Source organism: Pipistrellus kuhlii, unplaced genomic scaffold (assembly GCF_014108245.1).
Source record: "Pipistrellus kuhlii isolate mPipKuh1 unplaced genomic scaffold, mPipKuh1.p scaffold_m20_p_4, whole genome shotgun sequence".
NCBI lineage: Eukaryota > Metazoa > Chordata > Mammalia > Chiroptera > Vespertilionidae > Pipistrellus > Pipistrellus kuhlii.
Genome location: NW_023425540.1, coordinates 69,342,404 through 69,369,890, shown reverse-complemented (window position 1 = coordinate 69,369,890; position 27,487 = coordinate 69,342,404). Strand labels below are relative to the sequence as shown.

The 27,487-nt window shown below is 37.3% G+C and overlaps 1 protein-coding gene and 1 non-coding gene across 4 annotated transcripts in view; both read left to right on the top strand.

The window, feature by feature from the left end:
* The window catches only part of FBN2 (fibrillin 2), a 234,378-nt gene that overhangs the window by 195,386 nt on the left and 11,505 nt on the right, over positions 1-27,487 (top strand). For all 3 annotated transcript variants that reach the window (XM_036410158.1, XM_036410160.2, XM_036410159.2), the window contains 16 exons: positions 1,966-2,082; positions 3,664-3,792; positions 4,216-4,335; positions 6,830-6,955; positions 7,762-7,914; positions 8,692-8,757; positions 9,045-9,170; positions 9,754-9,873; positions 10,953-11,075; positions 11,671-11,802; positions 19,826-19,951; positions 21,277-21,483; positions 22,555-22,680; positions 24,208-24,330; positions 25,727-25,843; positions 26,686-26,814. In XM_036410158.1, the coding sequence (XP_036266051.1) occupies positions 1,966-2,082; positions 3,664-3,792; positions 4,216-4,335; positions 6,830-6,955; positions 7,762-7,914; positions 8,692-8,757; positions 9,045-9,170; positions 9,754-9,873; positions 10,953-11,075; positions 11,671-11,802; positions 19,826-19,951; positions 21,277-21,483; positions 22,555-22,680; positions 24,208-24,330; positions 25,727-25,843; positions 26,686-26,814 (2,040 nt within the window). The remainder of the gene's footprint in view (positions 1-1,965; positions 2,083-3,663; positions 3,793-4,215; positions 4,336-6,829; positions 6,956-7,761; positions 7,915-8,691; positions 8,758-9,044; positions 9,171-9,753; positions 9,874-10,952; positions 11,076-11,670; positions 11,803-19,825; positions 19,952-21,276; positions 21,484-22,554; positions 22,681-24,207; positions 24,331-25,726; positions 25,844-26,685; positions 26,815-27,487) is intronic.
* On the top strand, positions 7,056-7,184 carry LOC118704032. The gene has a single exon (XR_004983262.1). It is a non-coding gene; the product is annotated as a small nucleolar RNA SNORA11 (small nucleolar RNA).

The following is a 27,487-nucleotide window of genomic DNA, read 5'->3' as shown; positions in this document are numbered from 1 at the left end:
AGTCCTCTAGGAGATGCTTATACAAAGGACAAACAGAATCTGGTCCTGTTTGCAGGAACATTCTGAGAATGCTTGCTTATACATGCTTCTCCTGGCTGAACCCTTAGAGAATATGATTTGCTTTAAAAAAATGAGATTTATGATTCACAAATTCACATGGAGAAATCTGCCCTCAATCCTAACAATTCACCCAGGATAAAAGTCAAATAGACTCCTTGGTAATACCTGTCTTAAACAATGCTTCCTTCCTAAGATCCAGTTTCCTTTTTTTTTTTTGCATGGTAAAGGAGTCTCAGCAGCCTGAAATTCATAGTCCAGAATATCAAGTCTCTTATATGAGAATGACTTTTTAAATATTTTCTTAATTTCATTGTTTTGAAGGCTAATGATACTGAGTTTAATAGACTTCTTCAATTTGGGTTTCACTAATTCATAAATGCTAGGACCTAAAGTGTATTTTGTTGTGCTGGTCAAATTAAGGTTTATAAATGTCTGGAGGAGTGTTTAATAATGCTTAATAGAACATAATTATTTTAGTATTTCAAAAGATTAGTTTCCCTATGATTGACAAGTAGATGCTTGCTTAGCCTCATTCTGAGTGTTACATGTGCCTGTTAGTCATTAAACAGCACTTTTTATTATCTATATTAATAATAGAGGAATATGCAAATTGTCTGGGATGCTGTCATGTAATGACCAATTAGGATGGGAGCAGGGCCATAGCAGAGAGCTCTCAGCACACCTGCTCTGGGGGTCCGAAGGGCATGGAGAGGAAGGGAGAACAGATAGGCAGTTAGGGGGGTCAGGCCAGGAGGGGACAGCAGACAGGCAGTTAGAGCAAAAAGACAAGAGGGGAGAGCAGATAGGCAGTTAGGGGGGTCAGGCCAGGAGGGGAGAGCAGACAGGCAGTTAGAGCAAAAAGACAAGAGGGGAGAGCAGATAGGCAGTTAGGGCAATCAGGCCAGGAGGAGAGCAGATAGGCAGTTAGGGGGCTCAGGACAGGAGGGGGAGAGTTGTTAGGGAGATCAGGCCAGCAAGGGAGAGCAGTTAGGGGCATCAGGCAGGCAGGCAGGTGAGCAGTTAGGAGTCAGTGGTTCTGGATTGTGAGAGGGATCCTGGATTGGAGATTGGCTGGGCTGAGGGACACCACCACACCATCACCCCCATGCATGAATTTTGTGCACCGGGCCTCTAGTCTTATATAATAAAACCCTAATATGCAAATCAACTGAAAGGCAAAATGACCAGTCACTGTGATGCACACTGGCTGTGCCAGTGGGTGGTGCCAGGCCACCAGCCAAGGTGGGTGCCAGCAGGGGCCCCCCAATTCCCCTGACCGCTAGTCATCCACAAATAGCCCTGATCACCAGCCAGACCTAAGGACCTACCCTATATATTGAGAACAGTCTCTTAGATTTAAAAATTAAAACCTGGCAAGGCTACTCTAACACTGAAAAAACAGGATGATGCAGCAATGACATGCATGGACTCTGGCTTGCACATTTTATGGTCAGCCCTGATTCTGACACTTACAACCGTGTGACAAAGCCAATTACTTAACTTCTCTCTGCTTCAGTTTTTCCACCCATAAGATGGGGAAAATGGTACTACTGCCTCAGAAGGATTATGTTATGTACTACTTTTTATAATCCGGACCAAAAAAAAAAAAAATTGTAGCTGCCCATACAACAGCAAGATGCCTTTCACCTGTATGAAAAGTGTGGCCCTCCATCTGGATTGCGAGAGGGATGTCCTACTGCCAGTTTAGGCCCAGCTTCCCGGGCCTCTAGTAATTTTGTAATTCAGAGTTTTCTCTACCTCATACTCGTTTTCCTTAAATAGGTAGGAGTTCCTTGTGCTGAATGAGAACAATCTAAGTGAATCAAGAAAGATAATGTGAATGTTTAGTAGGCTATGTTTCTCTAATTAAACCCCGAATTCCTTTGAGCCAATGTTTCTTTGTAGATGTGGATGAGTGTGAGCGGCACCCGTGTGGAAATGGAACCTGTAAAAACACTGTTGGATCCTATAACTGCCTCTGCTATCCAGGGTTTGAACTCACTCATAATAATGATTGCCTGGGTAAGTATTTAGTCCGCGTTGGTGTTTTATTACTTCCACTTTGTTTCCACACTATATACTGAAATGAAAAATAAAACCAGAGAATAAATAATTTTATCACTAAAATTGCACATGTAGTGCCAAAAGCTATCTGATACTGCTGAGTAACTTCTAGTTAACTCAAGCCTTAGTATTGGTGTAAATAATCACAAAACAGTCTGGTGTGCTGATACTTCATCAGCCAGTCGATTCAGGACAAAGGGCCATGAAGGTGATAGCAGATGTATTGAGGCTGTGCTGTGGTTTGGGGTTATTTTTTGTCTCTTAAATGGCTTTGAAGAGAGACCTGTTATTGTTTCAGCATTTTTACTAGTAATTAATATATTCCATTACTAGTATTTAATATATTCCATTCTTTATTTATACTCAAATACTGACAGTATCCAATTTAACAACACGCTGTGTGTTGAAACTTTATTTTCTGGAAGCTTTGAAGCCAGGGATGATGCCTTTTCCCACAAAAGCAGCATGTGGTGATATCATTTTGGGACGAACTTTAGATTCTCAGTGGAAAATAAAACTGTCTGCTGGTATAGGAATTTAGCCTTTCCCCTAACAGATATTGATTAAAATAATAATTGCTAGTAAGGGGAGGTGCCTATATGTGATGGAGAAGATAATAAGAGAAATGACAACCAGCGCTGACAATATTTCTTATTTATCATGTGACAGATACTATACTGGTACTTTAAACATAATATCTCTTAATTTACATGATCCTATAAGGTATGTGAAAGTAACTCAGGCTTTCTACCACTATGGGACTATCCCTGCTCAAACCTAACTTCCAATTTAACCCAACATACGTTCCTCTTTTTATTTTCTTTCTTTTTTTTTTTTCCCTCAAAATTCTGCACTGGGAAAATTTTTGAGCTAATTGGACATTTTACTCAACTATCACCATCTAGTCTATCATTTCTCAGACCTTTTGTACAGCCATGAAGAACTAAAGACACAGACATGGCTCTGATCAAAGTACAATATTCAAGCAACCCAGAGAATTACTCAAATGCAGTCAAACCTAAGCTTAATTGGAAACCTAACACCACTTCCCCCCACCTCCAGATTCTATATTCTGTCAGTAATTATAGTCTTTTTAATAAAATTGATTTTTTTGTACTTAATATGCTCCATTACTTGTCCTTTGAATATAGTCAGCTTATCTCCAGGTGAGGTCACTTGCAAGCTATGCAGTCAAGTTAAACTTATATATCTTTCTCCCTCTGGGAAAATAAATATTTTTTCAACTAGAGAGAAGGGAACATTTCACCTGAAACCTTCAACTTATAAATTTGCTTATAAATTTCTGAGTTATATTAATATCAAAACTGTGCCCTGGTGGTTGAAATACAGCAGGGCTCTATGTGACCTTATAAGGCAGGTGATGCTTACAATCTCAGCCATTTCTCTCTGTGTTGATGGGGAATTGTAGTGGAGGGTTTTTGTGAATATGTTCCTAGAAATATGTTTTTAAGTTTCAACTTGTGACATAGTATACGTGTGAAAACTCTCTCCTAAAATCCAGCTTCTGTTTGCTTACAGACATAGATGAGTGCAGCTCCTTTTTTGGTCAGGTGTGCAGAAATGGGCGGTGTTTTAACGAAATTGGCTCCTTCAAGTGTTTATGCAATGAAGGTTATGAACTAACTCCAGATGGAAAGAACTGTATAGGTAAGTATCTAAATAATAAAATCTTTATGTTGTTTTGTAAAACAATGATGTGACTCCCCCAAGCTCCGCTTAAGGACTCATTCACATTTCATTTGATCATCTGGTCACATGACCAAGTGAAGGTATCATGGGACATATTTCTTATAAGGAATAAGCCAACAATTGGAAATGACTCATGTGCACAGTTTTTATTGGAATAGAGCTTGAAACGATCCATGTCTCAGTAAAAGTCGACAAAAGAAACAAAACAAGGAAATTAGCCTCTTGTCAAATGAGTAATACCCAAGATGTCAAAAGGGAATCTCTGGCGTGTTTGTCCACAGTGACCTGGAGGAACACAGAGCCCAAGCTGCATTAATGTTTATGTCACTTGGCAACTATGACCTCATATTTGAATAATTTTTCTCTTGTTTCTCTTTCAAGATACTAATGAGTGTGTAGCCCTTCCCGGTTCTTGTTCTCCCGGTACCTGTCAGAATTTGGAGGGATCCTTCAGATGCATCTGTCCTCCAGGTTATGAAGTAAAGAGTGAGAACTGCATCGGTAAGGCTAGCATTTATTCGGAGGTCCCCGATCTGGTCAGTGTAATAAGACCTGCTGCAGACTCTGTGGAAGTCTACTCAATCCCAGCCACAACAAGCATGCTGACCCAAAGAGTTAAACATACAGCTGCCTACCTGGGTCTTATTGAGTCATCAGAAACTACTTGAAGATGTATTGGTGGGAATACAGGGTTTAGGGATGTGGGCTTTTTCATTAACATAAGTCTTACACTAGTAAAAGAATTTTCCGTGTACTCTAATCTTTTTTCCAAATGCCAACAGAGACTTCCTATTGAATTTAAAGAGGGTCTACAAAAAAAAATGTAATCTTTGGCAAACAATTTTAAAACATCTATTAAAGGTGTCCAGAGTCCTAGAAATGTGAAGCAAAAAACCTTGACATTGCTGTTGAGACATTTTTCTCCTTGGGAAGGCCTCATGTCAGAACAGAAAACGTTAATCCATTTGTCATAACAGATGTTTTTCTGTTGAAATTCTTCCAGCTTACAAGAACATTGTAACCACAGAAGTGGGTCCCAGAATTTCCTGGTGGATGTGATGCAGGCCGACCTTTTTACAGTTACTTGATTTCACTTTTATACAAATTATTTTTTACAGTCTTGTTGAAATTCAGAAGCACCAGATCTTAGTGTGATTGATAAGGTGGTTTTTGGCCTTTGAGTTATCTACTTTTTCAAAATATTCCATGTAGCTCTCCTTTTCACATTCAAGTGACTTATACAAACAGAACTGAAGGAAACAGTTTACTTCATCAAGCTTAATTAGTTTTCGGCCCATATAATTCCATATAATGGGTATCGGTAGTCATTCCAATTTGGTCTTTATAACTTTTCCCTTTTCTATGTGATTTGTATAGTTAATTGTAAGATTGTCTAATGTTTTAATACTTAAAAAATAATAATAAAAGCACCTTGATGCAAAATTGATTGAAATATTTAAAGTCCTTTCATTTTCTTTATCCATATTTCATTTAAGTCTTCATTGTGCCTGTGCCCCACCCCTTCACTGTCAGATTTTTTTCTTCAGACTAGAATCTCTATCAACTTTTCCCAGATGAAATGTTTTCTAACACGACTATATACACACACTCACACACAAACACATATGTTTACATATGTATACATACAATGGATATTATAGTGATCACAGCACATTTTAGGTGCTGGAATACAGGCCTTGCCTAACAGGAAATTTATATTGTGTTAGTAAACCTGTTTTATAAAGATATTGTTATAATCCAGTGTGGGAGACACTATACTGGAGGCATGTCCGGCATGTGAAGCAGAGGAGGAGGGTGGGAATAATGATGGTAGTGGTGACAGGTGGCATGTCGAGGAAGCTCACCACAAAAGATTGGTGACATTCAAGGTGGCTCTTAAATATTGGTAGGAATTTATAATCAAGGAAAGGAGCAGCACAAAGGAGGTCGTTTGAAGACACAGCTAACACAATGTTACCTGTGTATCGACAGCTGGCTCAGGAGAGGGAACTTAGTCCTACAGGCAGTGTAAAGCATTACAGGGTTTTTGTAGATTTTGATGTTGTTACTTTTTGTTATTGTTGTTGTTTTATAAATAATGGAATATAACTCACTTGTGAACATTCTGCCAATATAAATTAAGAACATAACATGTGCCAGACAATATGCTAGACTAAGCTAAGGGAGCATTAGTATTTCAGACAGACAGACATGTCAGGTCCTCATGGATCTTGCATTCTCTCATGTGCCTGGAGTTGTGTTTCTTCATTCAGTTAAAATAGCCCATTACATAAATGCCTCCAATGAAAAAAAGCTAAACATCACTGGAAAGGAATCCTTATTTATTTTAAGGAACTATTTTGGGGTGAGGTTGGAACAATAAAATTCTCAAAACAAGTCTAAGTCCTAGATTCATAGGCCACAGATTTTCAAATATCGATAGAAAGACAGCCCTGGTGGCAGTGTGGAAAGAAAAGAGTAAAAGAGGGAGGTTTACTATCATCCCAGTGGCAAATGATATTGAGTTTGAATATACAAATGAGGCACAATTGATAGGCCACATGCAATTTTTTATGGAAGTTAAAAGGTCAGAGTGAAGATTAAAGGTGATTACAGGACCCCAACTTAGGTTGCTCAGAGGAACATCAGAGAAGGGGACCAGTTGAGCTGGCACTGCTGGTCAGACATTGATTGAACTGGTCATATCAGGTAGACAGGTGGACGTACATACATCCCTAGGGACCAAAGGCAGGGAGCCAGAGATAACTTGAGAGATCAGGGCATATGGTTGATTGAAATTAGAAATAATCTTTGACTTCTAAAAAATAATAGTTTACTTTTAAATAATAAGTATAAAATTCATGTAACATAATATCTTGTTTTACTTTAAATATCCCGTGGCTAGTAGACTATTGTAGTATGAACAAATTATTTATTTTGAAATATTGAGCAGTGTGCTAATTTTATTAAATTAATAAATTCTGCTCTTCTGCAGATATAAATGAATGTGACGAAGATCCCAACATCTGTCTTTTTGGTTCCTGCACCAATACTCCTGGGGGCTTCCAGTGTATCTGTCCCCCTGGCTTTGTGCTATCTGATAATGGACGGAGATGCTTCGGTAAGCTTTGAAATCATTTCTCTGTCATAATTCACCCTTAGGAAAGTCAAAGTTAGACAGTAACCCATCACACTGATCTGTCACTATAAAGTACATGTCATGGATGTGGAGAGAGTAGAGTGCCTGGAGAATGGCTCCTTTGTAATAAACACATCCAATAGCAACTTGGGCTTGCTTCTCACAGGTGGCAAGATACCAGGACCTTCCTGTGATATTATGCCCTATATATATATTTTAAAAAGTACAAATCTGTGGCAAATACCATATCATCTGTGAGTTAAAAATGTAGGTCTCAAAAGAATTTACACTAGACAATTTTTAAGGTACTTTGATTTATTGGCTCCATTTCTTCATATTTTAAAGTTTTCATACTAAAAGAAAAATTCGTGTTTTACTCTTCAGTTATGTTGTTGACACAGATTTGTATGTACATTAATATATGAATTGTCTTTTATGTGATTTAACTAAATGAAAGTTACCTAATTTTTTTTTTTTAGGCAACAATGTGATGGTGGAAAAGAGATCTGGAAATCATTTTAATATTGAGCATAATTTCTCAAATTTCCAAGGCACATTATAAAAATACTTTAATCACACTAAATAATTAAATAACATTTTGTAAACAAGTCAACTGAAATTGGCAAATGAAATCAGCCATTGAGGATTCCCAGACCTGTCTTTTAGTTGCTAACCTGATCTGCATATGTTTAACTCATAATAAATGTTTTGTCAGAGAGTTCTGTACAAATTATTCCATCTTTTTAATTGACCAATACTGAGATCTGTAATTTTGCTTTTTTGAACAGATACTCGCCAGAGCTTCTGCTTCACAAACTTTGAAAATGGAAAGTGTTCTGTACCCAAAGCTTTCAACACCACAAAGGCAAAATGCTGCTGCAGTAAGATGCCAGGAGAGGGCTGGGGCGACCCCTGTGAGCTGTGTCCCAAAGATGACGAAGGTGAGATCAACAACCTAAAACACCCCGTTGCACTGGTTTGGGAATTTGTGTTAGGAGTAGGTTTGACTACATAATTTATGAATATTTTGAAGGTGAAATTACCTCCTCACATGTAAACTTGAATGGTTCAGTGAGCAACCTTAATCTGAGGAACTTCTTTCAACATCTGTATTCAACATGTGTAAGCACAGGAAATTACCCTGTTATTTTATCCACCCCCACCCCCTCTTCTGCCCCAAGATTAGTATTAAATGCTTTCAAGGAAATAGAAAGGTGTGAGAAGAAAATGAAAATTCCGAATTGCTGCGGGAGTCCCACTGTATCACAGGCTGGGGCTCTTGGGATCTTAAAAGGAAGCTGAGTCAACACAGCGGCCATTTGCTGGAAGAGAACAAGAGCCTCCAGGTCTTGTTAGCACAACCGAATTGTAGGTTAGTTCTCAGCAAGCTCGGGACTGACTTGGCCTCCAGGTCAGAAGTGTCTAAGTGTAATGGGCAGAGAGGGCTCTTTAGCTGCTCAGTGAGCAGAGAGCAGAGAGAACCAGAAGCCCTCAGTAGGTGGCCCCCAGAAGGAGCTGGGAAAGCTCAGGGGATCTTCTCTAAATAAGTTCAGAGTTGTTTTTGAAATAAATAATAAAAATAAAATAAGAGGCTCCTGATAAAAAGTTTTATTAAAAAAAAAAAGTCTAATTGCACGTAGATTGTTTATCAGCTTTTAACTCCTCTGATAGTTGAGACTCTTCAATAATGGAGAATTTGTATTTTTTTTTCTCTGTAGTTGCATTCCAGGATTTGTGTCCTTATGGCCATGGAACTGTTCCTAGTCTTCATGATACTCGGGAAGGTGTGGTTGGATATATTTTATATGAATATGTTATCATTTTTTATTTTATAAATCCTGTTGATTTTTCCTGTGTAATACCTAGTATATTGTACTTAGTATACATACACAATATTTCTTGTATATCACATACATTAGACTTATAAGACTATGTGTGGTATATGAAATGTGTATATTTCTCTGACAGAAGTATTTATCTGTTTTAGAAATTTTAAGTCTTTTGAATAGGTAGACTCGGTTTCAGCACATCTTTTCATATGAGGAAGTTCATGGGAAATTCTGTATTTTAGATGTCAATGAATGTCTTGAGAGCCCAGGCATTTGTTCAAATGGTCAGTGCATCAACACCGATGGGTCCTTTCGCTGTGAATGCCCAATGGGTTACAACTTGGATTACACTGGAGTACGCTGTGTGGGTGAGTGTTGAGTCCACATTACTTAAAGTTCTATTTTATGTCTCATATTCAGCAAAAGGTCTCTCTGGTACCCTGGTGGTGGTGGGATTTGCAAAGTCAGGATAAATGGCTAGTAACTGTTCTTTCTATTCCCGTCCTACATTTTCCAATAGGCCTGGTTTATGTGAGAGTGGAGAGAGTTGCCCAAACACTGCCTTCAACCAAAATATACAAAATCTGATGTGTCTAGAGATTTATAGTTGCCAAAACCACTAACTGGGAAAGACATCCATTTTACTTTATGACTTTCCATGCCTGCTCTTGCAGCAGAAGACCATGTCCCTCTCTGAGTTTGAGCTCAAGGGCAGGCATGGCTGTCTGGGGGGGTCAGAGTACACTTGATCCTTCAGGGTCCTTGGGCCTCTGCACTTCACAAAGGCTGGTCAGCCAAGGCCAAGGGAGGAGTTTGGGGTGGGAGATAAGAGTCAAGTATGCCCTCCACAGAACTTGGAAATGTGTGAGGGTCAGGAAGGTAGCTATTCATGGTGTGCTTTGATTACTAAAACTCCACCAAATGTTGTGGCATTTTCTTATTCTTTTTCAGATACTGACGAATGTTCAATCGGTAATCCTTGTGGAAATGGTACATGTACCAATGTTATCGGAAGTTTTGAATGCAATTGCAATGAAGGTTTTGAGCCAGGACCCATGATGAATTGTGAAGGCAAGTAATACTTCTTATCATTTCTTCTTTAATATCTCAGTTTTCATTTATAATATTCTGATATTCAAGTGATGATCATAACATCACAAATGTATTTACTTTACTTCAGTGAGCACAGTTAAAATAGCTACTTTAATGCCCTTGTCTGGTAATTCCAGCATCTGGGTCATCTCAGAGTCGGTATCCATTGATTGTCTTTTCCCTTGAGCCATTTTCCTGGCTCTTTCTTATGTTGGTTAATTTTGGATTATACCCTGGGTCTTGTGAATGATATCTTCTGGAATCAGCTACATTCTACAAATGTGGATGCTTTTTTCTTAGCAGGCAGTTAACTTGGATGAAAATGAAAGCAGACTGACAGGCCTGTGGAAGACAGTGGTTCAGATTTCAGTTCTTCTCTTTAAAGCTTTGTGGCTAGCCTCTTTGATTACCCCCTTCCCCCCACCCCCCCCCCCCCCCCCACACACACACACACACACATCTGGTTAAGTCAGCTGCTTGGTCTGGCAGTGTTTTTATATTATATATTATATTATATTATATTATATTATATTATATTATATTATATTGCATTACATTGCATTACATTACATTACATTACATTACATTACATTACATTACATAGTGTTCTTCTGTCTCTGGCCCTCTCCTTTTTGGAGTTACCCCTCACTCATCAGCCGTCTTGGTTGCTCCAAGACTCCTATAGAAGCCAAGAAAGTTTCTCCTGAAGATTTAGCTGCCAGGTGCTTAATTTTTAAAACAATAAATTGGGAACTTATTCCTTGCTGATTGTTTGCTGAGTTTCAACTACCACCAAAAACTACTTTAGATAGTTTTTGTGTGAGTTGGTGTGCATATACGCCCCTGCATGCATGTGCATTTAGAGTTTATAATTGCCATTTCTGGGAGGATGAGCTTGTTAGGCAAGTGACGGCAAGTGATACTTTCTCCATACCAAAAGTGGAAGTTAGATTATCCTATTGCTTTCTGTATAACTGCCAAGTAAATCAATCAGTGTTTATTTAAACAAATAATTAGAACACTAAGCTGAGCCCCTGGCTGCCTATTTCTTTGATCAGATATCAATGAGTGTTCCCAGAACCCTCTGCTGTGTGCTTTCCGCTGCATGAACACCTTCGGGTCCTATGAATGCACATGTCCGATTGGCTATGCCCTCAGGGAAGACCAGAAGATGTGCAAAGGTAAGGCCACAGCAAGGAAGTAAGTGGTTAGACCTTCATTTGCCATGCTGGGAATATATCTTCTTTCAGAGATTTACAGAAATGTTTTGATAGCATTTTACTGGTAGGTTTTCATACTTAGAAACAAGACCCTTGATGATCTGTTCAATCAAGTAAAAAATAAGATGGGTTGAAGAGCTCACCAATTGTTACACTCTCGGACTCTTCATAAAGCAGATTGTCCTTTCCAGAACTTCTTACCAATGTTGAAACTTACAAATCTAAAATATAGCCAATAGTTTAAAAAGATGGAGCTCCTATATGATTACATTCTCAGACTCCAAAAACCAAATGTATGACTTAAAATTTCTAACCAACCTGAGTGGCATGGCTCATAATTTGATTCCTGGTCAAGGCACGTGCCTGGTTTATAAGCTTGATCTCTATTGGGGAGCATGCAGGAGGCAGCCAATCAGTAATTCTCTTTCATCATTGATGTTTCTAACTCTCCCTTCCTCTGAAATAAATAAAAAAATATTTTTTAAAAGTACTAAACAATGGTCTGTTTCTGATAACTTCCTGTTTTTATATTTTTTCTATTAAAATTATTTTATAGACCTGGACGAATGTGCTGAAGGGCTACATGACTGTGAATCCAGAGGCATGATGTGTAAGAATCTGATCGGCACCTTCATGTGCATCTGCCCACCTGGGATGACCCGGAGGCCTGACGGAGAAGGCTGCATAGGTAAGGCTATAAGGGTTGATACTGCTTATTTAATATTTCTGGATAGATTTATAGCACTATCACCAAATCATCCTAACTGCAAGGCAATTATTTTCCCAGCTGTTTCAAGCTGTGCTAGACTTCCTCCATCTCAGGGTCCAGCCAATGCAATAAGTTTTGGATAATGCAGTGGCAATTATGTCCATCCTGGAATATATGCCCTCTTGTTTTTCATAATTCTGTGTCCTGTAAATCTAAAACACTAAATTTAGAAGTGCAAAAAACTCCTTGCAGTAATTATGCTCATACAGCAAAATAAAAGTATGAGTTAATGGTCTATCTTTTTTCTAATCATTCCATGAATAAAAGGAGTAGAAGCAGATAATCTCCAGAATCCTATTGCAGGCCGGATATCTCTGACCTTGGCCATATTTTCAATATATTTGAACTTCAATTAATTTACCTATAAAGCAAGAAGATAGGGCTGTTTCTTATAAGATGACCTCAAGGGTTTAAAATGCTATGATTTTACAGTGCAAGCCAAAGTCTCATGCCATGTAAGCTGGCCTTGGCCCCTACATGTTATCTCGGCACTTCTTCCCAAAGATGCTGTCCCCCGGGGCACTGAAGCCTACTGACTGCACAGTCTTCCTTCTCCTCGAGAAGGGTGGCTCCCCTCCTTTAATTGAGAACCTCCTGCTCCCTCCTAACCGCCAGGACTTAGACAAATGTGGGTATTTTGGAGGAACATTAGAAGATTACTAATAATTTTTTATTTTGGTATAAAACTAAGATTTCTTTCAAATGAATCTATTAGTGATTGCCTGGTGCTAGCTTTGGAATAGAGAGTGGATGCAACTAGACTCGAGGGATCCCTTTGGAAGATGGAAATGTTCTAAAACTAGTTTGAAATGATTGCACATTTAATTTATTAAAAATCATTGAATTGCACACTTAAAACACACAAATTATATAGCACCTGAATTATATAATGTCAATGAATTCCTCAATAAATGGGGAATTCTTTGACATTATATAAATGTAATTGGGGAGATGGCTTCATCTTAAAGATGATGGAATAAAAATGTGTTACTTCATTCCCATCTTGTGAAGAGTTTAGAACTGTGACAAGGGAGGGAGAGAACTGTTTTAGATTAAGTGAAGAAGTGGTCACAACTGAAAAATATCTTTGAAATAATAGAAAAACTCAAACAAAAACACAGATGTTCAGCAGCATATTTTTCTTTAGGCTTTGGCAGAATACATATATCTCTAAAAGTAACTGCCCTGATTTAAAGTGTTGGATGAACACTTTAGAAGGTAAAGACAGAAGCGAATGAGAGAGGTATGGGATATTTCTGTAGCATCCCAGTTCCGTACTGCAATGTCAAAAGACACAGAAGTGAAAGAGAAATCGTGGTGACATCGTGTTTTGGGGGGGGGGGGGGAAGAAAACTGAACAATAAAACAGGAAAAATATTTAAATATATTTGAGTATTTGTAGAAGAAATACTTGTAGAAAATATTTAAATCAGTATACCAGAAGAGCCCGCTGCTCCATGGAACACTGTTTTGAACAGTCACTCATTTATTCAGTTATCTACCAAACATCTGTTATGTTTGTGATTCTTGGGATATCATAATAAACTGGAAGGACAAGTTTTTCCTTCCCTACCCTAACCCCACGCTCAAGTGGTTTATGTTCTAGTCAGGAAGAGCATTCATCAAACAAATAAAGAAGTAATATGATAATTTCATAGAGTGGTAAATCTCTTCAAGAAAATAAGATTTAGTGACTGAGTGGGAACTACTTTAGAATACACTTCTAAGGAAACCTTCTCTGATGATAGACAATTGAACTGGGAACTAGAAAAATAAGGAAATAGCAAGAGCAAACACCCCTAAGGCAGGAATGAAAGCCAGTGTAGCTGAAGTCCAAAGTTAGGCACTGGCATTGCAGAACATGGTGAAGAGTTGGTTTTATGCTAAGGGCATGTGGCAGAGTGACTCAGGGTGTGTGCCCCAAAGATGGATGGTGAGTATGAGAACTCTATGACCTAGGGCAAATTGGCCTTTTCGTGTGCCTCGAATTTCCCATCTAAAAGCAAATAGGAATGATGAGGTCACTTACCTCCAAAGATTATTGGGAGTGTTAAATTAGGGAATTCATGTAAAAATCCTTAGAACAGTGCTTGACACATAGTTACATTTTGATTAAGGGCTGGTTGTTGTTATTCTCTAATTTACATTTCAAAAGACCTCTGATTGCTTTGTAGATGATGTATTGTAAGGGTGTGAGAGCAGAAGCAGGATTCATTTAGGTGGCTCTTTTAATCATACTGATGAGAGGTGAACGAGGCTCAGATAAAAGCATAGATGTATAGAAATGTGGTGAAATTGGCAGATTCGCAATATACTTTGGAGATAATCAACAGAACTAGCTGATGGATGGATTGGATGTGGTGGATGAAGGAAGAGGTATAAAAGATGAGTTCTAGGGCACTTATTGGAATAATTGGTTGGATGAAGCTACTATTAACTGACAATGGAAAGACAGGAAGAAACAGGGTGATTACAAGTATAAAGTTTTGTTTTGACTATGTTAAGTGTAAGATATGGTTTAGCTTCCCAGTGATAACGCCAAGTAGGCCATAGCTAGAGATCACTGGCAAATAGGTAGTGTTTAAAAATCATAAGAGTGGATGCAAACAGCGAGAGAATATAGAGTGGAAGAAGAAGTGACTGACCTCTGGGAACCACAATATTTAGAGTGATTAAAAATGGTTAGAAGACACCCTGGCCAGTTTTGCTCAGTGGATAGAGCATTTACCTGCAGACTGAAGGATCCGGGATTCAATTCCAATCAAGGGCGCGTGCCCAGGGTGCGGGCTCAATCTCCAGTACAGGAGGCAGCCAATCAATGATTCTCTGTTATCATTGATGTTTCTATCTATCTCTCCCTCTCCCTTTCTCTCTGAAATCAATAAAAATATATGTTAAAAAATATTAAGAAAACTAAAAATAAGTTGGCCATAAGTTAGAAAGTTCTCCAGGTTAATGTGAAGCTATGAGAGTTACAAGAATGGATTATTCCAACACATAGGAAGTAGTCAATTGCGTCTGATACTGCTGAGATATAGAATAAGACACAGACAAAAGCAATAATTAGACTTGGTGACCTCTTCAGGAGTAGTTTCTGTGTCGGGGTAGACCATAAGGATTAGGAAAAGGACCCAAGATTAGGAAGTGGAAACAGCAACCATAGGTCATTCTTTCAAGAAATTTGTGTGGAACCACAAAAGACCCCAAATAGCCAACACAATCTTAAGAAAGAAGAACAAAGCTGGAGGCACGATACTTCCTTATTTCAAAGTATATTATAATATAGTAATCAAAATATTATGGTATTGGCATAAAAACAGACACACAGATCAGTTTTGGAGAGAAGAGCAAACGAGAAATAAACTCATACATATGGCCAATTAATTGTTGACAAAGGAGCCAAGAATATACTATAAGCAAACATAGTCTCTTCAATAAGTAGTGCTGGGAAAACTGGACAGCCACACGCAAAAGAGTGAAACTGGATCTTATACTCTCTTACACCATACACCAAAATCAACTCAAAACGTATTATATACTAGAAGTTAAAACCTAAAACCATAAAACTCTTAGAATAAAGCATAGGGGTAAGCACCTTGGCATTGGTCTTGGCAATGATTTTCTTTCAACACCAAAAGCAAAAATAAACGAACTAAGAACTTCTGCTCAGAAAAGGAAACCATCAACAAAGTGAAAAGGCCGCTTATGAAATGGAAGAGAATGTTTGCAAACCTCGGAACTGGTAAGGGGTTAATATCCAAAATATGCAAGGAACTCATACAACTCAATAGCAAGTAATAATAATAATAATTGATAATAATGATAATTGGATTTCTTAAATGGGCCAAGAACCTTAATAGACATTTTTCCAAAGAAAACATCCAATGGTGAACAAGTATATAAAAAGATGCTAAACATTGCTAATCATAAGGTAAATAAGGAAAAAACACACCCCATATGGAGATATTACCTCACACCTATTAGGATGGTTGTTATAAAAAAAGATTAGTGTTGACAGGGATGAGGAGAAAAGGAAACCCTTGGGCACTGTTGGTGGAAATGTAAATTGGTACAACCACTATGTATGTTCCTCAAGAAATTGGAAATAGCACTAGCATATGATCCAGCAGTTCCACTTCTTGGTATATATCCAATGGAACAAAACCATTCTCTCAAAAATATATCTGTACTTTCATGTTCATTGTATAATTATTTATAATAGTCAACGTATGGAAACATAAGTGTCTGTGGGTGAACGGACTAAAAAAAATAATATGTACAAATATGCTGTCACTTATATGTAGAATTTTTTTTAACTTGAACTCATATAAACAATGTAAAAGTGGTTCCCTAGGGGCAGGGGTTGGGGAAATCACGACAGGTTAGCAAAAGGGTACAAATTTGCAGTTATAGGATGAATGAGGTCTGAGGATCTAATGTATAATATGGTGATTATAGTTGGTAACACTGTATTATGTAATTGAAATTTGGTAAGAGAGTAGAACTTAAATATTCTCACAATCAAAAAATAAATCTGTGATTGAGCCGAAACCGGTTTGGCTCAGTGGTAGAGCATCGGTCTGCTGACTGAAAGGTCCCGGATTCGATTCCAGTCAAGGGCATGTACCTTGGTTGCGGGCACATCCCCAGTAGGGTGTGTGCAAGAGGCAGCTGATCGATGTTTCTCTCTCATCGACGTTTCTAGCTCGCTATCTCTCTCCCTTCCTCTCTGTAAAACATCAATAAAATTAAAAAAAAAAAAAAGTAAATCTGTGATTGATGGATCTGTCAATGAACTCAATGGGAGGAATCCTTTCAGACAGTATGTGCATCATGGTGTGCACTTTATCTCACAGTTTCATTTGTCAATTATACCTCAATAAAAACTGGAGTAAAATAAAATGGGAGTCAGAGAACTGAGCCAAAAAAAAATATTTTTTTGCCCTAAGGGAACAAAAATGTGTTAGTAGCTGGAGGGATAATATGTTGAGAGAGGTTATTTTTTTTAATCACACAGAAGGAATGATTCATTGAAAAAAGGAGAATTGTGAAGTCTGGAAGGTAATCCAGAGTACAAGTTCAAACACTTCACCTTTGAGAAAAACCAGAGATACTTCAGCTGTTGGAAAAGAACAGGAGATTGCAAATGAGGGTGCAGACAGGTGGTTCATTGTAGGGAGATGAATGAGTTCTTAATATGCAATAGTCATTTTAGAAAGCAGGAGTGTGGGCATACTAGGAAGGAGAACAGGATTGTCAAGGGAGTATCACTACCCGTCTGAGATGTCAGTCTTGCACTAAAGCAAGACCTAATCTGTTTTCTGCACTGCATCAGGCACACGTAGGTAGAAGGAAATGAGCATACATAGGCGTAATGGACAGTGAAGCGATCAATCATTGGCAATCCTGACATTGCCAAAGCATAGAAAGTGGAATGCTGGAAATAAAATTTCATAGGTGGCACAATATCACACCAACATACACCCTAGTAGATTTACAAATTTCAACAGAAAAAGAAAGGAGGGAGGAAAGGAAAGGATAGGAGGGAGGAAAGGAAAGGAAAGGAAAGGAAAGGAAAGGAAAGGGAAGGGAAGGGAAGGGAAGGGAAGGGAAGGGAAGGGAAAGGGAAAGGGAAGGAAAGGGAAGGGGAAAGGAAAGGGGAAAGGGGAAAGGGGAAAGGGAAAGGGAAAAGAAAGAGAAAAGAAAGAAGAAAGAAAAGGTGGGTAATGAATTTTTTTGGCTGTAGGCAACCTCACAGAAAAAGAAATTACCTGCAAGGTAGGGAAAAAATCAGTGTACTCTTTTTCCAAGTTCTCTCAGTAATTCTTAATGCCAATGGTAGCATAACAAAAGTAAGCTAGTCCTGACCAACATGGCTCAGCAGTTGAGCTAATACCTATGAACCAGGAGATCATGAGTTCAATTCCCAGTCAGGGCATATGCCCTGTTGCAGGCTCGATCCCCAGTAGGGGGCATGCAGGAGGCAGCCAATCCATGATTCTCATCCTGGTTGTTTCTCTCTCTGTCTCCCTCTCTCTTCCTCTTTGAAATCAATAAAAATAGGTTTTTTTAAAAAAAATAATAATAAGCTAGAATTTTTGAGGCATATCTAGTATCTTTCAAATATAAAAACTATATTATACGTTAGCAAATGTTGAGGCACTCAAGAAGAATATCCAACAAGAGCCCTTCTTTAAAAAAAAAAAATACCTCAATTCAAACAAGTAAAATAAAAATAAAGGTGAATGAGGGATAGGATGAAATAAAAGAAGACAGACCTTGAACTCTCAAGTCCTAGAAATAACAGACACTATGCAATTACTTAAATTCATGCCTTAGCTCAATCCTTTTGCATATATTTTAAATTTTCCACAATAAGTTATTTTTGCTAAAAGGAGAACAATATCTACACCAACATACATCATGATGAATTTCAGAACACTTAAGAGTAGAATGTAAAGGCTTATTGTATAAATTCTTTTTTCTCTAGAAGGAGAGAAAAACCAGATTTCCTACACATGATCAGGAAAATTGGGTAAAAGGAAACAATGGAACAATACTTTAAAACATTCCAAGGAAAAATACTTTGGAACTGAAATTCTATACTCAATCCAAGTGAGAAAACAAGCAAAATTGTCAGAAGTGTGTTTTAGAATATTTATCACACATGTACCTTCTCTAAAGTGATAACCAAAGTATGTACTCTAATATATTTTCTTAATTAGTTCAGGAGGAAGTAGTAGTACATATGAAACAATGGTGAGCCAAGAAACCAATAAACTTCATAATTTGGTTTAAATAGATGCTCATGGTAGATAAAAAATATTTTTTTAAGAACACACAAAATTTCTAGATCACAAAGACCTGGCAAGTACCACAGGGAGAGAACAGAAAGAAGTAAACTCATAGCAAGGTACCTGTTGTTACAGAAGCTTTTTAAACAGATACTTATTAGCAAAGTATCTATTAAGAGTGTGGTGTGTATTGAAGTTGTCCCTTGGTTACCACTAGAAGAATAGAAAGAAGATTTTAACTTCCAAATATGAGTTTGGGATGAGAGAGGATGGCATAGAAAACTAGACTAATTTAAAAAATATTGGGAGAAGGGGGCAATAGCATGGTAGATATAAAAACAATATAAAATGACAGGTAAGAATCCAATTACATCAGTAATCATATAGATATAAATAGTTGAAATGGCTGGTTAATAATAAATTTACTTCTAAAAAAATTTTTTAATCCAGGTTGGTGCTTTTTATAAGAAATGTACCAAATCAAAATGTGAGAGAGGTTGAAAATAAAGGATTTGGAACAAGATATTCAAGGCAATTGCTGAAAAAAGAAAGCACATGCAAAATAAAAACCAATTGGTGAAAATTTAAAAATATATAAAGATGAAAAGAATTTATCAAAAAAGATTTCATTGTCTTGCACTTTTTTACACTCCTAACAACATAGCTTTGGGGGAGGGGAAACTTCAAACAAAATTTACAAACTATTAAATAATCACAATAAGTAGGGGTATAGAGAAATTTAATAAAACAATTTGCTCTTTTACTCTACTCACCAGCCTTCCCTAGCACCTACCACCCCTATGCCCCAGTTTTTCTCTGCTGTCACAAAGCTGGCATCCGCTTCCCCAAGATGCTTCTCCTCCTTGTCTGGTATCTATCCCTTTTAGATGTCAATTTTCCAGTTCTTAATCAAGCACCATCCCTTCCCTGCAAGGGGACACAAAGAGGAAGAGCACACTTTGTTTAAAAGAACCCACCAGAAAGATGAGTTTAAAGTTGAAAATAAATCAGTATTCACGCATGACTGGTTTTTATCTCGTCATATTAGTATTTTGGTGAAGACATTTAAACAAGATGTAATCCATTAGAAAGTCATTTTAAATTATAATTTTATAATCCTTTCATTATTCACATTTTTTTTCCTAAAGATGAAAATGAATGCAGGACCAAGCCAGGAATCTGTGAAAATGGGCGTTGCGTTAACACTATTGGGAGCTACAGGTGCGAGTGTAATGAAGGATTTCAGTCAAGTTCCTCAGGCACTGAATGCCTTGGTAAGCTGATATATGAGTGTATTTTACTTGGTAAATAAAACATCTGTTCTATGATGTCATCACAGAAGAGCTCTACATATATATCCTTGTCTACTAAACAAATCTCTCAATCTGAGTAATCCACATACCTCTTCCTGAAGATACACACCTATTAAAATGACGTATCTGTATGTGCATTACTTGCACATCTATGTGTCATATAAATAACATTTTAAATAGTCTTCCCAAGATTAATATTAATTAAAGTCTATGGAAAATGTGACTTTAGTAAAACTTACATCAGGGATGATGATTTAATTCCAAAAGAAAATATTTTGAATGTGCAGTAAGCTCTGCTGAATTAATGATATTAAAGTAAAGGCCATATTTTAAAAATGCAATAAAGATTAAATTTTATTTTATGGTACAGAAAAATGTCTTGGAAAATATTTTCTTATGGAAAATATAAATCTCAAACATTGTGTTGTATTATAATGCATATATTATAAGCCATTTTAGTACATTATGAGTAGGTATAAAAGTATGGAATAGTAAAACTTAAGGGAAACCAAGAGAAATAAGGTTACTCATCATTTGATTTGGTGTAAAAACAGCATGTTTCAACTACACAGATTTTTCTCAAAATGATATCATCTGTTTTAAATCCTAGGAAATTGTTACTCAAGAAAATATACAGTTTATTCAACCTAGACCTTTAGTAACCATGAATCTTTTTAGATATAAAAAATGGTCTTTTTATACTATTAATAGTTTCACTAGGATGGTCCATAAAAACCATATTAATGATTTCTTGCCTCTCTACGTTAGAGAGATCCCTATCCTTGTTCTAAAAACCTCTACTTAGTCTAAATGTTTGAACTGTCTTTTAGAGGTAGAAAATATGAGATATTAAATTGAAAATGTACCAAATTTATAACATAGTCTAGAATTTTCTTTTCAAAAACAACTTCTGAGAGTTGTTTGCTTATTTAAAGGGAAATAATTTAATTTGATTTTTCTTTTATTTGGATTCTTTAGGAATGGTAGTTTACTATCACTTAGTTGCTGATGGATTAAAGAAAAGTAATCTATTTATAACATATGGTGTCACTTTTTGTCCACATTTAACAAACTGTCTATAGTGGTAGAACACTTTATGAACTTAACCTCCAACAAAATGTTATAATTGTTAAACCATCTTAAACAGTGGTTTATATCAAGAATATTCACCTTGTTAAGTTATAGCTAACAATGAACGTATTGATTGTCCTGTTTAATTTTAAGTTCAAGATAATGAAGTGTCAGTTCCATGACATTGATTCCTATTGACTACACTGTCATTTCAGACAACCGACAGGGACTCTGCTTTGCAGAGGTATTGCAAACGATGTGTCAGATGGCGTCCAGCAGCCGCAACCTCGTCACCAAGTCAGAATGCTGCTGCGATGGGGGACGAGGCTGGGGTCACCAGTGTGAGCTTTGCCCACTTCCTGGAACTGCCCAGTACAAAAAGATATGTCCTCATGGCCCGGGTTACACCACTGATGGAAGAGGTAAGGAGTTGAGGAAATTCAGGTATGTTATCAAACAGTGAACTTCATTCATTAGGATTAGTTTAAAGGAAAAGTGGGGGGAAATAATAAAAATAATCTATAATAACAAAAGCAAAATATGCTGATTAGACTGGACAACCTTGTGGATGAAGCCGGGGCTGTGAGAGAAGCCGGGTCTCGGGTGCCGAAGGGAAGCCGGTGCTGGTAGCAGGGGAAGAAAGGCCTACTCTTGCACCAATTTTGTGCATTGGGCCTCTAGTACAATAATAATCTCTAAAATGTTTGTATGTATGATTATGTTTGTATATACTTTTTGCTAATACTTTTGAGACTTCGTATCAAATCTAAGAGGTAGAATTTATTATTCCCATTTTAACAGATGAGGAAACTAAAGCACAGGCTAAGATAAGTAATTTTCCTAAGATCACACCCTTTTTAAGGGACGGACCCAGGAATGGAGCGTTTCTGTCTGACCCCCGAAGGCCATGTTTCACCCACAAACTATACTCACTGAAATGAGTGTTATTTATTTATTTAAGTGTGCACCAAAACTTAGTCTGTTTGTGACATATGTACAAAACAGCAACTCTCATAATGGATTAGTGGTTTCTATTGTTTTTTGTACAACCAACTAATTTCCTGAAAAATACCATTTTCCTCTATCCCTATACAGATTCCAAAACCTAATCTGATTATTTGCTAATCAGTGCAGATTTGAAGACAATCCATGGGAAATTATCACAATTTCCAAATTAGTGGAACTTCACAAGGAAACTTTTCTAGATTCCTCCCAAAATAATTCATACTTAGGTTGCAAAATGAGTAAACTTAAACAGGGCTTTCAAAACAGTCTTCGTTTGTTTAGCTCTTCCCATCACTGCCGATTATTTTTATTTCCCTTCCATGTTGCCATTTGTCTGAATGATGAAAGGGCACTCAGCGCTACTATGAATGTTGGTTGTTAATTATCTCATATTAATTCCTTAATTTTCTTGGTTTCTAACCAGTTTTATCCTCAAATATATATTGACTTCTACTTGGTTTTGGTTTCGTTTTTGTTTTGACCCATAGATATCGATGAATGTAAGGTGATGCCAAACCTGTGCACCAATGGGCAGTGCATCAACACCATGGGCTCATTCCGGTGCTTCTGCAAGGTGGGCTACACTACAGACCTCAGCGGAACTTCGTGTGTAGGTAAGGCAGTCATCTCTGAGTCTGGGAGCTTGTCAACTTACTGTCAGTAGAGTATCTTTATTAGGGAGCTCTAGAATGTACATGTTAGTAAAAAGATGCCACTCCTTTCAGTAATGTGGCTCTTGGTATCATAGTAGTTGCCTAAGGCCTTGTCCAATCATGTGGGACACAGTACTGTTCAATTATAAAAAATGAACTTTCAACATTTTATATTTTAAGATGTCTAAGTGACATTTATTTGTCAGTGTTTTTGATGAGAGAAAAGGGATTTTGGTTGTGGGTGTGTGTGTTTGTGCATAAAGAGGGAATGCTTTGTGCTTGTTTCTCATTGCTGGTTTTTGCATAATATAAATGTCCAGTAGCAAAGCAGTTTCAGTACAGAAACCTACATTTTTATAATCTCTCTTTCTAATTTAAATTTTTATTGTCTCATTCACGTGATTCTATCACAGATTGGGAACAAGGGTGATTTGCCTTTATTGAGTCTTCCCAAAATAGTTAACTTTATTTTCATTGAAGAAAAAAATATTTTCTCCTTTATAATTCATCAACTTAACATGATATTCTCTAAATTGCCTATTTCATTAATAAAGCACACCTGGCATGGAAAAGTTAAGAAAAAACAAATGGACTCATAGTAAGCATTTGTCTCACTTGGTTGGGCATGAAAGTAATGGAGAATAGGCTCTTAACCATGAGCTTTCAGCATTCTGTGGGTATCATCAATATGTTTTATGAAGGAAATGTAAATTGTTTGCTATCAATCAGAGTCCTAGCAGAAAAAAGGGTGGCACAGTCAAATGAGGACAGTTTAAGGAAGGTTTAACAAGGGAACTATCTATAAAAATGTGCACAGTGCATGTGCAGAAACCACGGGAAGAGTGCTGTGTACAAGGGCCATACTACGCCTGGGCGGAAAGGAGGGAGGGAGAGGTTGCTGGGACCTGGAATTAGAAAGTTACGCACAGAGGGCTGCCTTGAGAGGAGCTATGACCTCTGATCCCGTGACTCAGTCAGCCTGAGCCCACCTTGCAGGGAAAGAGTTGAGGAGACAAGGACCAGCCAGAAGACAGAGGGCAAGAGAGCAGGCTCCTGGTCCATGAGCAGCGTGGACCGGAGAGAGGACTGGACCTGGCAGGCGGTGGCAGATTTCCAGCACAGTCCATGACCCCACAAGATATAGTTCAGGGAGTGTCAGCCTGGAGAAGTTCTGCTACACCTACCTGTCAAAAACTTTTTAAACTCTTGCTTTTAAGTTTATGCTCTCAAATTGTAAACCAACGTACATTAATCTAAAGAACTGAGTGGGTGTTTTAAACCTGGTCAACTGTCAAGATATTATATTTGTTCAAGATCCACAAACTGATCTACAAAGTAAACCATTGCTCTGTGCATCATTTCTCTCTGGCTGTTTTCCTTTTTAAGTTGAAGAGGAAAAGCTAAATGAATGAAATAGGAAGGAGGAGGGAGGAAAGAAGCTAGTTGTTTCTTTTACCAAATATTTAATCTTTGTGTCCTTTGATTTAGATCTTGACGAATGTTCCCAGTCCCCGAAACCATGCAACTTCATCTGCAAGAACAGTGAGGGGAGCTACCAGTGCTCGTGTCCGAGGGGCTACGTCCTGCAGGAGGATGGGAAAACGTGCAAAGGTGAGGGAAGAGCTTCTGGCATTTGTGACCCTTGTCTCTGTCTCTTCTTTCAGATTCAAATTTAGCTCTTTGGGGATTATGCCACGTGCACCTCCTTCAATCTCATTTTCTTAGTGACCATTTTATTACTCATAGAAAATCCTAATAAAAGACACCTGGTAGGAGGCCGGCAAAATTAAAACCCAAGTTGCAGTAGTTTGCTTCCTAGAGCGCAACCCACACAGATTAAAAAAACAAATAAAATTAAAACAAATTTTGGTGAATGAAGAGATTGAGACAAATAACTAAAATAAGATTTTTATTGTTTCTTATCTAAGATTTCATTTCTGCAAACTATCTTTATTACTGCCAGAGTCTAAAAATGAATTGTTAAATTTAAATTTTTTTGCTTTGGTAGTATTAAAAATAATTTTCAAACTAAATTAGATAATTAAAATAGCTCCAATACTATACTCACATATTGAATTTTATGTTACATCTCATAAGTATGAAATTATTAGACTGAGGAAGTTCCTGTCTAATTAAATTTTTGATATACAGGTTATGCTCAAGAAAATGAGGTTTTATTTCCAATAAATTAAAAAATTGCAAGCAGTACTGTTCTCTTGTACCTATTTAGTGAACCATTATGAGTCAGTTTAATTTTGCACATTTATAAATTATTTTAGTACAACTAAAGGGTGTGTGTTTTTAAACTCTAAGATGATGAATTAATCTTGTTTATATCTTATATTGCTTTGTAAATGTATTTAAATATATATTTTTCTATCTTAAGTTCCAATCTACCCAAAATCACATTTTGAGTTTTCTTTCCGTCCAGTACAGCTATTACTTCCGGGTATGATTAGAGTCACAGATGCTGTGTTTTTGCTTCCTCTGGTGTTTATGATGGTGACTTCATTTGGAACCTGAGACCCTGACTCAATGTTTGCATTAAGAACTACATCAGTTTCCAAATTCTGTTTTATTTTTATTTTTATTAACCCTTTAGTAGGAATAAGTGACCAGCCATGTACTAACCTGTCCATTCAAAACAAGAATTATAATCTTTGGATAATAACTTTGAGAACAATTCATGGAAACCACAATGATTCCTTCAGTCAATTTCTTATTTTAAGAAAACTTTGTGTAATATATCACCTTCATCATCCTATCACAGTAGCCCATAATATTTATGCTGCTTAAGTATGTGAAAAGAAACTGCTTATCAAAAAAAAAAAAAAAAAAAAGGAAAAGAAAGAAACTGCTTATCATATGCATATTGAAGCCTATAAAAATTCCAGCAAAAACCTGGGCAGAATATTCCCAGTAGATCAAACACATCTCGTGTGGCTTCACGATTTTGCATAGCCAGACAACAATGCTCTGACTTCCATGGGCTTCTCTCTCATTTCAGACCTTGATGAATGTCAAACCAAACAGCACAATTGCCAGTTTCTCTGTGTCAACACCCTGGGAGGTTTTACCTGTAAATGTCCACCTGGTTTCACCCAGCACCACACTGCATGTATTGGTAAGACAAAACTACAAATGGGAAATCTTACAAACTTCAATAGATGCATAAAACTTGTAATTAAAATGGCAATGTCTCAATACTTATAGTTAGAACCAATCCCTCATAATTAGTGGTCTAAAAATGTTGCTTTCCCTAGCCAGTTTGGCTCAGTGGATGGAGCATCGGCCTGCGGACTAAAGTGTCCCAGGTTCAATTACGGATAAGGGCACATGCCTGGGTTTCGGGCTTGATCCTCCTCAGTAGGGGCCATGCAGGAGGCAGCCAATCAATGATCCTCATCATTGATGTTTCTGTCTATCCCTCTCCCTCTCTGAAATCAATAAAAATGTATTTTAAAAATGAAATAAATAAAAATTTTGTTGATAATATAGATTTCCCCCCCTCAGGAATAATATTCAAAGGGAAAAGGCCTATACTGTGTAGTCTGAGCATGTGTGCACACACACACACACACACACACACACAGTAGGCATCTTGCAAGCAGTGCCTTTATATTGCATTTTAAATATGTGTTCAGATAAAATCTGATTAAAGGTTCACTGTAATTTGGACCATGCTAATGAACATTTGGGGGTTTTAATGTTAGAAGACACAGTCATACTATTGAAAACCTGGTCCTCGGTCAACTCAAAATATGTCCCACTTTCACATCTATTGAAATATACTCTTTCTTCCTACTTTTGCCTTTAATATGACAGTAAATACTGGCATCCATTTCCCTAAAGTGCTCTTTTCACATTGGGAAACTTAGCCTTTCTTGGTTCACTTTTTGCTTTATGTAGTGAAGTTTGAGTCATGTAATAATTGAGAGGCTTGATCTCCTCCTCTATCTTTGCCAGACAACAACGAGTGTGGGTCTCAGCCCTCCCTTTGTGGAGCAAAGGGGATCTGTCAGAACACCCCTGGGAGCTTCAGCTGCGAATGCCAACGTGGGTTCTCCCTTGATGCCACTGGACTCAACTGTGAAGGTGCGTTTATTTGCTCAAAAACCCTTAATCACATACAGCATGCTGTTTTCTTTTCCCTTCTGAGCCACTGAATAAGAAATGTTGATCATCTCAAAAGAAGAAAAATATATTTAAAAATTTAGGACCCAGCAATTGATTTTTTTCATAAGTTTCCATAATTATTCTGGGGGCAGAGAAAAACTTTAATGCCCTAAACAAAAATTTGGTGAGTCCAGATTGGCTTCTGAAGTAATTGAACTGTTTACTTCATTATTGGTCTAAAAAAGAATTGAACTGAACAAGAATTCTATACCTAACATGGTTTACAGAAGTGAATGGATATACCAGGAAAAAAAGGGGGGAGGACTTTTGTTCTATGATACCTAAATGTGTAAAATTAAGTGTAAGAAAAAGAACCAAATGTCATAGAGAATTGGGAAAAATGTGTTGAAACCATGCTGCTAATTGTATAGATTTTAGCAGATGGCTGTTTTCGTGTTATTTGGTCTGAGATCCCTGATTCACTTTCACTCTCTTTTCCACAATGGGCATTCCTCGAAAGCTTCCTTGCAGTAGGTATTTCCTATGATGAAGTCCCAGGGAATGTTTCCAGAGGGAATAAAATAAAAATCTGCCTATGGTTCTTCAGTATTTCCATTGTAAGACAAATGTATTAGGATTGATATCTTTAAAA